The sequence below is a fragment of the Micropterus dolomieu genome, unplaced genomic scaffold (genome assembly GCF_021292245.1).
Source record: "Micropterus dolomieu isolate WLL.071019.BEF.003 ecotype Adirondacks unplaced genomic scaffold, ASM2129224v1 contig_13456, whole genome shotgun sequence".
Taxonomy (NCBI): domain Eukaryota; kingdom Metazoa; phylum Chordata; class Actinopteri; order Centrarchiformes; family Centrarchidae; genus Micropterus; species Micropterus dolomieu.
The window spans coordinates 5,851-22,896 of record NW_025742442.1 but is presented as its reverse complement, the minus strand read 5'-3'; the positions used below and the strand labels follow the sequence as shown (position 1 = coordinate 22,896).

The 17,046-nt window shown below is 40.3% G+C and overlaps 1 protein-coding gene across 1 annotated transcript; it reads right to left on the bottom strand.

Annotated features, from left to right (window-relative positions):
* Positions 1-6,349: 6,349 nt before the first annotated feature.
* Positions 6,350-16,828, bottom strand: LOC123966444 (zinc finger protein 271-like). The gene is made up of 2 exons (XM_046042606.1): positions 16,631-16,828; positions 6,350-8,297 (listed from the first exon to the last, which is right to left on the bottom strand). The coding sequence occupies exons 1-2, from the start codon at positions 16,697-16,699 to the stop codon at positions 6,930-6,932; spliced, it is 1,437 nt and encodes a 478-aa protein (XP_045898562.1). The 5' UTR covers positions 16,700-16,828; the 3' UTR covers positions 6,350-6,929.
* Between the last annotated feature and the right edge of the window lie 218 nt (positions 16,829-17,046).

The window sequence follows — 17,046 nt, the reverse complement described above, 5'->3', positions numbered from 1 at the left end:
GGAGACACTTTGGAAATCAAACCACGTCAACACAAACCCTGGAGCGGGTTTTCAGGCTCTGATCTCTAACAACAGAATGAACGGATGATACACGGACCCTCGAGACTCTTCCTCGTGTCTTTAGTCTCGTGATGAAGTCATGAACACTGACCTGAACATCGGTGCTATCAGAGCACGAGGCTGCTGTTTGGCTCCTGTGGTCCGGGTTCTGGTTCTCCATCGTCCTGCAGGTCTCCGCTGTGACTGGTGGACCGTGTTGTCCTGGACTGAGTCTGGATTCTGGTCTCGGAGCTCTTCAGGCTGAGATACAGGAGCGCTGCGGGATCCCGCGGAGTGTTCTCGCGATACCCCGCCCCCTTAGTTACTGTCGCTAAGGCCGTTTAGAAACATGGCTCCTTGATTTCAGGCAGAAGATGAAGTTTAGTTAGTTGGTTTCCTGAAACCAGCTGATCATATTTGATGTGTATGAGGGAGTGTGCTTCACACAGAGCAGAGTTTTAATGAAGCGCTTGTTATTATCACATCAGAGGCTCATGAAAATATCCTGCTGAAGCTTTTTGTTCATCGTATTTTTACACAAAGAAAGAAATAACTTCATGTGTCACATTTAATGTTGAATTTACAGCAGAATCATTAAGAGTTTGTCGTAGACAGCGTTTCACAAAGTTTCTAAAGTGTCCTCTAACTCAACACGTCACTAAACTGCAGGATTGTTGAAGGGAGTCTGGGACTTTCTCCCCGGGCCACAAAGGAGTAGCTATATTACGGTTACTGTTTAAATGGTGAAATCAGATGAAACAGACAGTTTGTTGACAAACATCTGCTGCTTCTCTCGGCAGCTTAGAGAGTCCAAACACATCATTAACATCACAGTGAAGCTGTTTGTTCACTTAACGGGCCATCGTGTGTTTGTCCAGGTCGGCTCTCTATTCAAATGGGGATCAGCTGCTTGAAAAGGCGACTGATGCGCATTTTCACCTTTCTTCAGGTGATCAGCTTGAATAGGAGGCAGAGAGCTGAACATGTGGACATCAGCTGGCTATTCAGCTGCATTAATGAGCAGCCCAAACAGATGCAAACACAAAGCCACTGAAGGAAAACTGTGTGTTGTGAATGTAGCCTGCAAACCTCTTTAGTCTCCGTTAATAAAGAAGAAATTAGAAATATACAAGGTAGTTTATTTGTCTTTATACATTTATATTTACTCATTTGGCAGACGCTTTTATCCAAAGTGACTTACATTTGAGGAACAACATACAAGCATCACCAGAGCATCAACTACAGATCTACAACTGACAATACATACTAGTAAGAGCTCACAGTACATATCACATCAATGGGGTAGATACCTAGGGAAGGAAGTCTTTTTCTCTTTGTGTCGACTCCTTTAATGAGAACATTGAAAAGGATACGTCCCACCCTTCCTCCAGATAAGTACCTCTCCTAGACTCTTTTCTAACGTGCTTTTATTATCTTTTTATCGAGTTGTCTCCCAAGGACAACGTAGTGAACCTTAATATTTATATACAGAGAACATAGAGACGTTCTGGTGCTGTAGTCCTGAAGAACTGTATTCGAGGCTTCGAGGGTTATGTGCATGTCGTTTTGTATTTCTTGGAGTTTGGTTTATTTTTTTTGATTTGCATGTTTATTTTGTCTGAGTATTTCTGTAGTGTTGATTTGCATTAAACACCCGGCCTCTAGAGTTCTAGGTAAAAATTACAACAAAGAAATAACCTAAGGCGTGTGAGATTTAAAGGAAGGTGTGCTTCCCTAACTGCACCCACTATTGTATCACGCAGGGCCGCCTGACAGTCTCCTGTGCATTGGCGCTGGACGAGCTCAGCCAGCAGAATCACAAGATAACAGGACGGACTGTTTTCAAATTGACTCAGTGTACTAGTGGGGTTGTTCCATGTGGAGTCAGCTCAAGTGTGTCACGATTTCTTATTTTATGTACATTTGAATTGTTCTTAAATAAATTAGGCAGTATGGGGTAAACTGTGTTTGAGACTCGGTGTGTTGATTGAACACTTAAATTGCTTAGAGCACGAACCTTCGGGTGCGTGGTAACCACAAACCCCCCCGTGTCACACAGGAACCATGCTGATTGAACATTTTTTGTTGATCAAAACAAGCAATTTGATGACATCACCTTGACTTATGTCCACACTGATGTTTATAACATTTTATTTACAAAAAAATTAAATGAGAAATAACTTATTATTGGACAGTGAGAAAATACTCCTTCGTTGACAAGAAGTAATGTAATTTTTTGGTGGAATAAAAACTAAACTACGTTGTGTTGTGACATTTTTGACATTGTGGGGAAAACCACATAGCCTGGGTTAGTGGTCACATACTCATTATAACATTATATAGTAAGGGATATGAGAAAAACAAGATATTTAGAGCTTTTTATTCAACACATTTTTAACATAACTGGTGAGCGTAGTGTGTGTGTGTGTGTGTGTAGGGGTGATCCAAGCATCTAATTTAATGTCAGTCATAGTAGTGAGCATAATACTATTTAATAGATCCTGATCATTTGCCTTATACTTTTGCACCAGGTGTAAGAGATTAGATCTGGTTAATCACCTGCCACATTGGGAAAGAGCAGAAATTAAATACAGAGAAGAAATTTAATACATACGTGAATAAACACTTTTATAGACACACGCACATAAAAATCCTTCGTCAGGGCCTACTGATGCCTGTATAGACAGCATGGTGCTCTCATTTTTAGGCATGAACTACAGATCTGCCTTGATGGCCTACATTATGTATCAGGTTTATATATAAAATTAGTATTCACATCCTATACTGATAATGATCTTTTAAATTCTAAATTTTCTTGCACACCAATGCTCTCTGGTTTTCACAGTACTGTACTGATTTGAATTATTTAAAAATCACAGAAATCTACAACAATGTACCATTAATGAACTGAAACTTTATCACATTCTGGATTTTAAAATACAAGACAGTAAAACCTGTGATGTACTATATTGGTGTAGCACAGTCTGAAACGGGTAGTGAGTTAGCCGTGCTCTCTGCTACGTCTCCAAAACAGTCTTTTGATTTAACTAATATATTTCCCTAAGTCTATGTTGGACCGTGACTTTAAATTACCCTTTTTAAACTATGTGTAGTCCTTGGTCCTGCGTGTTCTTTCATGAAGCAATAGGAGAAGATGTTTTTGGTCCCAGTTAATCAGTTTTATTACAAGTAAATGAACAAAGCTTACAGAGCTCTGGGTCGATCTTCCTTTCCCTGACAAACAACAAGCTGTATCAGTTCATGAAGTCTGACTGGCTATCTCTCCCTGACCCAGTGTTTTAGTGTACATCGTCATGTCATAAAACAATAAAACAAAAGTGTAGGTCAGTCCATGATTGGCCCAAGTCCTCTGACCCAAATGTTTGTCCTCTGACTCCACGAATCGCCATGCTGTTGCTGGGCAGATTACGAGCGTAGCTCCTGAAATGAGATATCTTGGAGAAGAGATGTTTGTACCACATTCCAAACTACCCCTCACACTGGGTGAGGGGTGTCCTTATCTGATCATACAGAGACCCTCTGTTTCTTCACCTCTCCAAAAACACACACATCAGGTCTAGTTTAATAAATGATAAACCAACATATAAACTTCTACCTATAAAATAAATCAGAGATCAATATAAGAAAACACAATAATTTTGGTTACCCTGAGTAATACAAAAATTCATATCCCTCATCCCCGCGACCCTGTATGCAGGATAAGTGGTTGACGATGGATGGATGGATAATCCCTCATCTACTATGCATATTTCTAAACATTAATCTGTTAATTATGCAAGAAAGTTAAATTTACCCACAATAAAAAGGTTAAAAAATCTGAAAATTATGAATTTATTTGATCAAAGTTTTCAGACAGCTTTCTGAATGGCCACCAGCAAACATGAACATATGGATACTCACATCTCAGTATTCAATTGGCTTAAAATTACACGAGGAATATAGAAACAAACGCATAAATAGTTTAAGATATCAAATACGACAACACATTTTTTTTTGTTTTGTTTTTTTTTACATAATTTGAACTCAAAGTTGGTGATGTAATGGGTACATAAGCTTAATAGGTACGTTTACCCTATATTGTAGAATAACACAATGTTTGAAATTGCAATAATATTGTATTTCGATTTAAGTATCGTTATCATTTGGTATCGTGGGTCTCTGGTGGTTCACAGCCCTAGTGGTCTCACTGTGTGTGACAACAGCAGGATTTTGGGGAAAGGAGGGGCTGATCAGTGTGTAGACGCAAAATAACATATGGTGCTCAAAATATAAAGTCACTGTTGTCCATAGGTACCGCTAGACCCTGTTTTCATGTGCTATGCCCCAGTAAAATGGTCATTTTTGGGCTTGTAGGGCTGCACGTCCAGTAAGACTTTCAGGCACAATTAGAAAATCTAAAACCACCACCATGACTGATGTGTCGGTTTATTGAGTATGTCTACAGATGTTGCATATAATATGGATACAACAGAATAAAATATCACAATACAAGAATGCAGAACAATAATGTGGGCAAAAATCTTTATAGAAATAAACATTATTTTTAAAGATTATTCCACTGCAAGGAATACATTTTATTTACATAAATATTGTACTTATTTGTCCAATAACATCGTATGTTTAACTTTTGCTGCACTGAGCTGTGGTTACCTTCCAGCTTCTTCTGCTGCGCCATTACTTTATGTTACTGTCATCTTCTTCTTCAAATCACGCATTCTTGTCTGATGAACTTTTACCTACACGAGCCCCTCCCCACGCCACGCCGCTTGATTTGTAGGGCTCCGCGGTCTGTTAGCAACAATGCGTACCTATACGCGCGTGAACAAAATGAAACTTGTGCCTTCCAGCAGCAACCTCTGTTGGATTAGTCGAGACACACACAGATGTGATGGCGCTCCTCATAGGCGCACATCATTTAAAAACCAGGACAGTAATTATCTGTATCTGTCGGCATTTAGTTACAACTCTGGACTAATGCAAGATGGTAAGCAGTGGATTGACAGTGACTATTAAAATGTTGATTAGCAGGGCAGACTGGGATAATAGGGATAGACACAAGCATCACATATTGGGGTGGTGATGGCAAGACACTTAACCCCTCGTTGCTCCAGAGGCGTGCGACCTCTGACATGTATAGCAATTGTAAGTCGCTTTGGACAAAAGCATCAGCTAAATGAATAAATGTAAATGTAATATTCAGTCAAATCAAAGTATAAACATATTAAAATAATAATATGAAATATAAATAAATTGATCCCTATAATTTGCAGGGGCTATGCTTAAAGGTTCAGTGTGTGATGTTTCTGGGGATCTATTGACAGAAATGCAATATAAGATCCATAACTATGTTTTCAGTGGTGTTTAAAGAGCTCACATAATGAACCGTTATGTTTTATTACCTTAGAATGAGACATCTCGATCTACATAACTGCGGGTCCCTCCATCTATGGACGTCGCTGTATCGTGTCGTCACATTTCTACAGTAGCTGACGACGGACAAACAGCGCTATAGAGCGCGTTTCATCATCACGCTGTTCTTCTTCTGCTAGTATAATTCCGGCAGTGTAGACGCCCGTCACTACATTAAATGCGTACGAAGAAGAATAAACAGTCTCTGATTAGTCTTCTGGTTTATTAGAAGTAAGAAAAGAAGTGACATTTGGACAAATGAAGGAGAAAATGGGTTATTTAGCACGAGACCCGACAGCCTGTGGATCTTCATGTGAGAAGGCCAGTCGGAGTCGGGGCGGATACAGACGGATGAGGGCAGAAATCATGGATATGATTGGTTTGGATGTTCTCAGATGGAAGGCTCTGATGTGGGACATGTTTTCAAAGCCCAGCTGAAGTTGTCTGTTTTCTGTTGGACAGGTAATCAAGTTGTTGGACTTTAGTGATGCAAAAGAAAGGTGTTGTATGACAGCTTTAGCTTGAAGCTGAACATATTCACAGAAAGACGCGACATCGCGTTTGGCTCTGCCGGTTACATTAGCAAACCAATCGGCTGATGAGTAATTGGCAATAAAACGGTAACGTTAGCTTAGAGCATGGAAGCTCAGATCAGCCAGCTAAACTTTTAGCGTGCTGGTAGAAAAATATGTAAAAGGGTTAGAGTCCCTAAGTGTTAAAGGGTTAGAGTCCCCTTAGGGTTAGAGTCCCTAAGTAACTAAAGGGGGGATAGAGTGGGAGATGGGGAATCAAAGGAGTAAAATAAGCAAAGGTGGGAGAACTGCCTTTTTTTTTTTCTGTTTAACTTCTAAAACTTTTTCCCTGTTGCTTTTATGTTTTATGTAAAGCAGTTGAATTACCTTGTTGTTGAAATGTGCTATACAAATCAACTTGCCTTGCATTATACTGGACTGTGGTGCAGAAACAGTGAGGCTTACATTTTCCTGTTGTCTGTCAGTGGTCATACTTGATGCACTAGATGTGATAGGATGAGATATTCTTCATTTACTTAGTCCAGATAAGCTAACCCTCCCAAGATGTAACAAAATGTATGATTTCAGTAAAATAATGAGTATGAGACATCATGTAGCACTTCATTTTTTGATGCGGTTGTTTAAAATTTTAAGTTTCTCAATAGAGTAGATGCTGGACCGTCGGCCAGTACGAGCACAGAAAGAGATGTTCAGCCAGCATCAGATACAAGCAGCTCAGACCCTAATGGAACAGTTGCTGCTCCACCAAATGACCCAGCAGATTGGCCCCCAGTCTTATCAGGCTTCGAGGTCTAAATCCGTGCACGGAGGTCCTTTCAAACCAGCACTGGATTTTTCTAGAAGAGGTTTACATTTAGGCTTCTTACAGAGACAGCATGGTGAGGAAGCAGGAGGAAACAGCTTGCTTGTCTCTGACAATTTTGAAAACTAAGTAGCGTGACTGCGCTGGTGGTATTTAAGGCTAGTACCAAAAGAAAACATTTTCCCACATTTTTCACACCTGTACGGTTTCTCTCCAGTGTGAACACGTCTGTGTTCCTTTAGTCCACTTGATGTAGTGAACATTTTCCCACATTGTTCACACCAGTGTGGTTTCTCGCCAGTGTGAACACGGTGGTGTAATTTTAGCTCACCTAGTGATCTGAAAGCTTTCCCACAATGTTCACACCTATACGGTTTCTCACCGGTGTGAACAAGTCTGTGTCTCTTTAGGCCACCTGATGTAGCAAAAATTTTCCCACATTGTTCACAGCTGTACGGTTTCTCTCCAGTGTGAACACGTCTGTGGTCCTTTAGGCCACCTGATCTAGTGAAACTTTTCCCACATTGTTCACACCTGTACGGTTTCTGTCCAGTGTGAACACGTCTGTGGTCCGTTAGGCCACCTGATCTGGTGAAACTTTTCCCACAATGTTCACACCTGTACGGTTTCTCTCCAGTGTGAACACGGTGATGTATTTTTAGCTCACCTAATGAACCGAACGCTTTCCCACAATGTTCACACGTGTGCGGTTTCTCGCCAGTGTGAACACGTCTGTGTTTTAAAAGGTAATCGAATGCAGTGAAACTTTTCCCACACTGCTCACAGCTGTAGGGTTTCTCTCCAGTGTGAATACGTCGGTGTTTTTTTAGGGAACTTAATGTAGTGAAAGTTTTTCCACACTGTTCACACCAGTGTGGTTTCTCTCCAGTGTGACCACGTCTGTGTTTCAAAAGGCTATCAAATGCAGTGAAACTTTTCCCACACAGCCCACAGCTGTAAGGTTTCTCTCCAGTGTGAATACGTCGATGTTTTATTAGGGAACTTAATGTAGTGAAAGTTTTTCCACACTGTTTACAGCTGTATGGTTTCTCTCCAGTGTGAACACGTTGGTGGATTTTTAGGTGACCTAATGTTGTGAAAGCTTTCCCACACTGCCCACAGCTGTACGGTTTCTCTCCAGTGTGAAGACGTCGGTGGATTGTTAGTCCAGATGATGTATTGAAAGTTTTCCCACATTGGTCACAGCTGTACGGTTTCTCTCCAGTGTGAAGACGTCGGTGGATTGTTAGTCCAAATGATGTATTGAAAGTTTTCCCACAGTGGTCACAGCTGTACGGTTTCTCTCCAGTGTGAAGACGTCGGTGGATTGTTAGTCCAGATGATATAATGAATGTTTTCCCACATTGGTCACAGCTGTATGGTTTCTCTCCAGTGTGATGTTTCTGATGAATCTTTAAATAGCTTAATGTTGTGAAGGATTTGTCACAGAGCTGACAGCTGTGACGTTTGAGTCCCTCTCTTCCTTTCCGTTTCTAAAGCAACAGAGAGAGAAAGACAATAAGTTAGATGTTACGGTGGAGCGAGCTCTCTAGAAGAAGCCGACACTAATGAGACCAGTGTAAACCTATTTCTATCACAACACCAGAAGTCATTCATGCTGCAATTATTACAAAAATAAAGTAGGGTTTTTTGTGCAACCGTAGTTTACCATTAAATTATCATCCTGTGGCAGCATGTAGAACAGCTCAGCAACAGTGAAGGGAAGACAAGAAGAAGATTAAAGCTGCAAGCAGCGTTGGGCGGGCCCTCGCACTTGTAGCGCGTCCGGGTGTGAGCCGACCGCGTTGCATATTCTGGAGCTCTGCCGGTGCGGCTGTGAATTTGCTATGCGGTTCCGACGCTGCATGAAGGTGTTATATGTCACTTCCTGTGTCCCCTATGTGGAACTACATAGCACTTGCTGCTATAAATATAAAATCGGTATTGACGTGTAGATGTCTTCGGGGTGGGAGAGTTATCAAGTACGTAAAGTTTTGTGTCATGACGAAGAGTTGATATTTGACGCCACGCCAAAAATGGCCATAAAATTCAAAATGGCCAACTTCCTGTTGAGTTTAGGATATGTGTTCTTGAGGCTTTTTTGTGTGTCTTGCTATGATACATGTCCCCAGAGAATTTCGTGCATGTAGGTTGAATGTGGACGAGGAGCTAATTTTTTTTCAAATTTTCTAGGTGGCGCTAGCGAGTCATTTTGCCACACCCATGCGCAAAACCCATAAAATATGAAATTTTTCACCACTTCTGAGATGTGTGCAAAATTTGGTGAGTTTGAGTATGTTTAGGCCCCCATAATTTGAGCTTACTTCACAGAAGAAAAAAAAATAACAAAATCTCGCACGGTCCGTGCTCGGGCCCTAAAAAGCAGCGCGACAGGTTCAGGATGGATGATACGTTGCTAAACAGATTATTTCACATGCATTTGCCCGTAAAATAGATACGTGCAAACCAGAAAAATTATTTACGATGTGCGAGTAAAAACTGCAACCTACAGTTTTTTGTGCATGAATGGTTATAATTTTTTTGTACTTAGCATAAATTAATTACACACCGATGTAGACCGTTTTTTTTGCACAAGGATTTAATAAATGAAAACAACCTAGCTGGCCAATCACAGCGCAGTATAGGACTAGTTCTAACGGAGGTCTGACACTTTGATGGCTGCGCTCCATTGACTAATGTAACAGACGTCTTTGTCGAACTGTATTTTTTAAAGATCTGGTAGTGTGGAACCATCCATGTAATTTCATGAAAGAAAACCATTTTTTCATACAAAAGAATTTCAAAAAATATGGAAGACAACACAAGGGTTAAGATAATTTGATAATTATTACTGTTGTTCGCCTGTTGGAGCAGCATATAAATTCACTGTTCTCACCCGCCATTCTGGCTCCTCTCAAAATGTCCAGGTAATTGTCATGTGATTTGTAAAACAAATCTATGCTTCACGCTGTCATGTACAACTCCCAACATATTGGCCTCACATGCTTCAAAACAGTCTCAGAAGAGCCTTAAAGGAGACCTATTAAACTGCTCTTCCAGGCATATATTGTAGTTCTGTGACTCCTGTATGGCAGCTATGCATGATTGTTTAATACTGACTCTTCATATAGGGCTTCATTTCAGCTGCTCTGTGAAACAAGCAAATGCTTCCGTCTGTGTTAGGCCCCCCTCTCAAAGCCCACTGTCTTCTTATTGGCCAAGACCTGAAGCATGCTGTTGTTGCTGGGCAGAACAGGCAGACTGAGCCGTTGCTATGCCCAGCTCCGTCTGGCTCCGTATTACGGAGTCGTTGGTAGAAAAAGCAGTTCAAAACAGAGCGTTCAGAACAGGAGAAAATCTGAGGTTTTTGCTCACAGGCATTTCTTTTAAATACTTTAACCTCATTTTTTTTAAAGCTTTGGCCATTTTTAACATGAACATCCAACATTATAGCATTGCAGATAAAATGTGGAAAAGCATAATATGTTTCCTTTAAGACATAAAACAGGAAGTTGTTGTAACTTTGCTGTACATGCTCAGATCTCTACCAAATTTCACACATTTCATAAGACATCTACAGGTCAAAATTCACCCAACAACCACAATTCAGATTGACATGAAGTGTTCAGAACAGTCTCCTTTTATGTTCGGACGAAAGTGCAGGGCACCAACGGTGTCCTAGCACGAAGTGCAAGGAACCTATTGTTTTTTTCCTGAGATTTTTTTTCCCCCTCCCTGGAGAAGTAATTTTTGAGGGACTTAGGATGCTCAAATCGTCACGAAAATTTGCACACACCTCAGGTCTGGTGGGAAATACAATGTTCTGGAGTGACTGAAATGCGTCATTTTCAGATATTTGAGGCCAATCGGATGCTCAAAGAGCCACAAAACTTTGCTAGGAATGCTCGAAACCTCACAAGACTTGGCATGCACATCAAAAGTGTTTTTCATTGTCTGATGATGAACTTAGAGGGCTTGGCATGCACATCAAATGTGTTTTTCATTAGATAAAGAGGAGGATAATGTTGAGAGCCTTCATGGAATTCATGTTGACTCCTAAATTAATATTACACAATTGAATGCAACAAAAACTTGACTGAAACATTATTAGAGCATCAACATAAACAGGTGAGTTATGCTATTCTGGAGAATAATACCACGACAAACACCGTGATATAGAGCAAGCAAGAGCAAGTATCGCTAATGTAACCAACGTTAGCTAAACTGTGGGTTAGCAAACTGTTGCTACAGAGAACAGGACACTGAAATTAGCTTCACAGTTAAAAGGAGTTAAGGGAAACTTACATGGCCGAGCATCACTTATGGTTGTGAAAGCATGGTAGATTTTCAGGTAAACTTACTGCCATCTGAAAACGCACTTTCAAATTAAAAAACCTTTTATTACATTTGTGAAAATGCAAAAAATTTAACTTTTTTTCACATCTAGACCACATTGGTCTGTAACCGTGCTGGATTTTCAGGAAAGATGGCCAGCTCTTTTCTGGGAACGTCGGGTAACTTACATAAAGTGCACATATTTAGAGCTATGGTATTAGGTTGATTTGATTGTTAATTGTTGTACTTTTCATAATGCGTTTTCACACATTCTTGTCACATGGTGTTTTTTTTTACTTAGCCATCATCCGAGACACATAGAAGGATATTATTATTATTGCTGGGCTATGTTTCTGATTTTATGGGGGAGTGAGTGAGATCACTTTGTTTTGGTCAGGTTGCTACAGATCCTAAAGGTCAGTACAGGGGTAGATTCAGGCACATTGTAATGGATCAGTATCGACAGAAATAACACTTTTTAAAATCCTATCACTGTACTCTATGTTGTTTTGTTCACCTCAGCTTGCTAGCTTCACAGTGCTACTTTCCTTTATCACAGCCTACAGAGCAAGGTTTTTGCTTGTTTATGCAAGTGAAAACTACAATTGTGTGTATGTAGAAAATGATTTGGGCACACTGGTGCATCTGTTGTCTCCCCTGCTCCTCTTCTTCTTCTTCAGTATAATGATCACTCAACTAGTAGCTTCAGCAGATGGATGGGTCTTCATTTCAATTTCAAGTGTCACATTTTTTTATGATAAACATTCATTTGTATCCTAAATTCTTCAAATTTATGAACTTTATATTTTTCAATCGGGATCTTCAGTTTTGGGATGAAAATAAGGCGTCAAATGTATTAGGCTTTAGCTGCATTACATCAGTGTGCCAGGTAGTCTTGTGCCGATAAGCGATGGGCTATCAAAGATTAAATGGGATGATCAGCGATTGGTTTATCATGCGCCGATATTAACTAATTCACTATCAGAACTAAGATGAAATAAAAACAGTCTCTTGAATCTGCACCCCACTGCAGTGTTTCCAATTCATTGGTTTATTTGTGGCGATACAACACGTCACAATATCAACGCTGACTGCCGCATACTAAATACTATTTAATATGAGTAAAGTAATAAATAAAAAAATAATTCATTGTGGATCTGTGCATAGATTCACTCAGCACCTCCGCTTGCTTGCTCCCTCCTTCCCAAACACATTCGAGGTTAACACGCACTCACACCACCACAGTTACATGGTAATTCTGTGGGAAACACTATCCTGTGCATTTACAGATGTTTCTGGTGGTTTTCTGTTAAAGCTAATAAGCCTGTAATTTCACTAGCATGCTGCAACGAACAGATCGCCAATCGGTGATCTCAAATAGCCATGATCAGACGATATGGAAATAGAGAAGATCTGGCTCAGCCAAAAATCTACAGCATATTTGGGACATCCCTAGTCTATAGAGAAAAACAATCATCACAGTCTGCAGCAAAGTGTACATATATACTGTTTGTATTTTAGCTTTTTGTTCTCAATATCAATGATATCAATGTGGAGCAGACTGCAGTTCTTCCATGTCTACCAGTACTGCTTCAAGAATACGATACAGAGCTGTTCTACACCTGCAAGGTCGGCTGATATACACTTAACATGTGCAAGCAAGAGTAGGCCGAGCATTTAATGGAAGATTTATCAAAACCATCATTACGATTCTCTATCTGAACTCATTTTAATCGGCCAGGTTCTGTAAAATGTCCACCGTGTCCGCGCCTTCTAACCCAATACAAGATAGCGTCTCTTCCTGTGTGTTTCTCTGCACATGTAAATTGCGAGCACTGTGTCTTCTAACATGTTTTAACGTGTGAGGATGTGACAATAGCCGTTTACCGTCTGTGCCACTGTGTATGTAAAAGAAACTTAGACTGTGTGTACCGTTAAATGTCAGAAAATCGGATATTGGATGCTGCTCGGACCCCTTTAGGGCCTATTAAGCTGAAAACTGGCCAATTCCAGTCCCCAGCCAATTGATTGGTGCCTCCTCCACATGCGACTCACTGTGACTGTGGATAAGCACCTCATACAGCCCCATTTCTAAAATTGCAAACAATCTCTTTAAGGTTAGTTTGGGCAGGAATCATTCCACCACTCTGAGTCAAGGTGAATGATCCAATGATTACTTTTAGCTACCTCATTAGACTTAGTGCTTGTATAGTTTTCATGCACTTTTACATAATTGCAACAGGTACAGTACTGGTGTTACAGCTGCCTTCATTTGTGGATATATATTCTTTCAAAGAAATAACCATTTCTTTTTTTGAAATAGCAAGCTTTCCTCGTACCCCCTGGTAAATGCAGAAGTACCCCTTGGGTACAAATACCCCTGGTTGGGAATCACTGTTTTGAATAAGTCATAATTCTTACAGGGTCTTGTTATGAAATGCTACATTCATATTTAAAGTATTGTCCATGATTGTGTAGCTGGTCACAGTCATTCATGATTATGAAGGTAAATATGTTGCAAAATGCGAGAGCTTGTGCACCAAAAAACAGAATTTTCCCTTATAGAAAATATTCACCACCCGGGTTATCAATGTGAAGTCACAGAAAAAAATATTCACAAGATTGATATTATCTTGATACATAAATACAAAGACCGCTGCAAACTGGTTTTGTGGCTACTACTACATTTGTGAAGTTGCAGAAACAAATCTGAGAGGTTGTAATCACCAAGTTGTGGCTGTATTGAAAAATGGACATGCAAAAAAAAAAAAAAAAAAAAAAGAAAAATAATAAATCTTGCATTACAAGTCTGCAGCTGTCTTTGTATTTATGTAAATATCAATCTACACATTGGTGAATATTCTTTCTGACTTCATATTCAGAACACGGGTGTGTGGATGGTTTCTGAGTGAAACTTTCAACACACAAGTTAAGATGTATTTTCTACAAAGCACTAGTGTTTTATTTTATTTCTATGACTTCAAATTCAGCTCACGTTTGTGAATATTTTCTACAAGTGAAAAATTTTGCATACAGGTTCAGATACAAGTTCTCACACTGTATTCTACAAGTGTTCACATCAAATCTACAAGCTCTCGCAATTTGCACCATATTTACCTTCATACATGATGAGGCAATTTTTTTAGGGCTGACAAAAGTCCACGGTGTCGTGCTGCGGTTCCAAGAGGCAGAACCGTGAAATACCACTGGACTGTTCTCTGGAGTCATCTTATAAATAGGGAGGAGCGGTGGCTTGGTGTATAACGTAGTTTAACTATTTTAATTCTAGTTAATTCTCCACCTTATTTTAGTGTTTCCTCACTACTTGAATCTGCTCTTCCCCTCTCTTTTGCCCACACTCACATACACACCTCCACCTCAGGTCTCTCACTGCAAACACACCGGCGTGCCCTGCCTGACGACACCAGATTGAAATTTGAAGCAAAATTTATGTATTGCTATTAAATGTACTTAGGACATAACAGTAAATTGTTTTGTAAACTTACAAGATGCTTCTTAATCATTCAACTTAAACTTTCCATGTTCTGCTCCAGCCTCATTTTTGCCTCCCACTATATTCATTAAACCTTCATATAAAGTTTATCACTACTAGAGGCCTAATATTCATTGTAGGTTGCTTTCTTTTATTAAATGCTTGTGCAAGAAAAACAATCTACATTGGTCTGTAATTTATTTATGCTAAGTACTAACAAAAATAAACGATTCATTCACAAAAATTACTGTAGGTTGCAGTTTTTACTCGCACATCGTAAATAATTTTTCTAGTTTGCACGTATCTATTTAGGAGCAAATGCATGTGAAATTCTCTGTTTAGCAACACATCATCCGTCCTGAACCCGTCGCGCTGCGTTTCTTCTTCTACTTTAACGGGAGGGTTGAAAGTTATGCACGTTACGGTGGTAGCTACTTAGCTACATGCTAAAAACACTGCAGGTACTCCAAGCACGACTTGACGGCTCCTGACCAATCCCCTAACGCCCACCCCCTAACATATCTACACCAATCACACACAATAAACCTGAAATGAACATGAACAACCAATGAACGCCCCGTATCCGTTACACGATTTTAGATCCCTTGGTACAGCGGGGACCAATTTAAGTGTGACACACAAAAAAACAACACTGATCTGTGCTTGTAAAATGTCCACCGTGTCCGCGTCTTGTAACGTAATACCAGCTTACATCTCTCTCTGTAATGCTAAAATGTGTTGTCCACTATACTTTGGCAGCTGTGAATATATCCGGGCAGCCCGTCCGAATAAAGTACGTGTCGAGAACACTGAATTTAAATTTAGAGTGAGCTGTAGGCCTATATTTTGTAAATATTACACCTATTTTATTGTCTTTCAACGTCACTGCGTTACTATTTTGGTCCAGTCATGATTGATTGATCATGCCTGCAAGTTAGACTATTTTAATTAATCCAAGATAGATGATTATGATAATAATGTTCTGACCATTAAAATGTATTAATATGATACTGTAGTGTCATTATATTGGATTGTGATTGTCCTGGTCAACTACCACTGGTCTATGAGGAGTTTACATGAGATGTGATGTTCTCCCCGTCTCTATTTGGCTCCAACCTTTTGGTAATGCTAAATAATGTATTAATTTATAGTACTGAGGTGTGTGTGTGTAATTTAATCAAAGTTGTAATTGTAAATTTTGGGGCATATTTTCCAAGAGGGTCGATCACTGCTGACAGTAAAGATGTAAGCATGGTGCCATTCCATCCCTGTGAAGTCAAGGTCTTCCTCCAGGATCAGGTTGTCTTTCACTGGACTGATTGTTAGCCTGATGTACTCCTGTTTTTGTATGGCTGCATGTCCTCCAGCCTGAGTACTCTAAAGGCTTGACCTATGATTTCGAGTTCATTTAGAAATCCCGCTAAATGTGGATGGAGTAAAACTGAAAACACCAAACATTGTCTATAAACTACAAAAGCAGTGTAAGAAAAGTCCTTGCAGATATTTTGAAATTATGCTGTTTTGTTGATAAGATGTTAAGCTGTTATGGCCCTGACTGTGGCCCTTACATCAGTGCAGCGTCATGTTGGATTCTACAGTTTGCTAAATAAAAAAGACCCTAATGTCCAGATTTCCTCTTACATAACCATGCGTATAATAATAACGCAGGCAGTCTGTTTGTCACTGTGATAAACTCACCAACACACGAGGAAATATAATGACTCCAGACACAACACGGGCTGCACCGCGCATGCGCCGCGCGGGGAAAACTCTCAGAACAAAGAAAAGAGAAACGCTCGTGAGTTTTTCTTTCAGCTTCCTCTCTTCAAGATAAAAACAGGAATCACGGAGACACTTTGGAAATCAAACCACGTCAACACAAACCCTGGAGCGGGTTTTCAGGCTCTGATCTCTAACAACAGAATGAACGGATGATACACGGACCCTCGAGACTCTTCCTCGTGTCTTTAGTCTCGTGATGAAGTCATGAACACTGACCTGAACATCGGTGCTATCAGAGCACGAGGCTGCTGTTTGGCTCCTGTGGTCCGGGTTCTGGTTCTCCATCGTCCTGCAGGTCTCCGCTGTGACTGGTGGACCGTGTTGTCCTGGACTGAGTCTGGATTCTGGTCTCGGAGCTCTTCAGGCTGCGGGCCTTTCCGGAAGTACTTCCTCTCCGTTTGCGCGTTCACGCTGAGGGTCCTCATAGACACATATTGAGACAGACGCACTATCGACCGCTACTGACGCGGACGAGCCGTTGGGCCGCCATCTTGAACCGGTCACCCGCTCCACTCAGTGTAATCTGTTCGGCAGCGCATTTATTTAATCAAACCTCACTGATTTTCACGTCATACATGTAGCTATGACACAGGATACATGGTTCGGCGTATTTTAATATTCATAGTGAGCTC

Coding starts and splice junctions, on each gene's coding strand:
- LOC123966444 (XM_046042606.1), bottom strand. CDS start 16,699: ATGGAGAACCAGAACCCGGACCACAGGAGCCAAACAGCAGCCTCGTGC. Junction 8,298..16,630: donor CTGATAGCACCGATGTTCAG/GTCAGTGTTCAT, acceptor CTGTTGCTTTAG/AAACGGAAAGGAAGAGAGGG.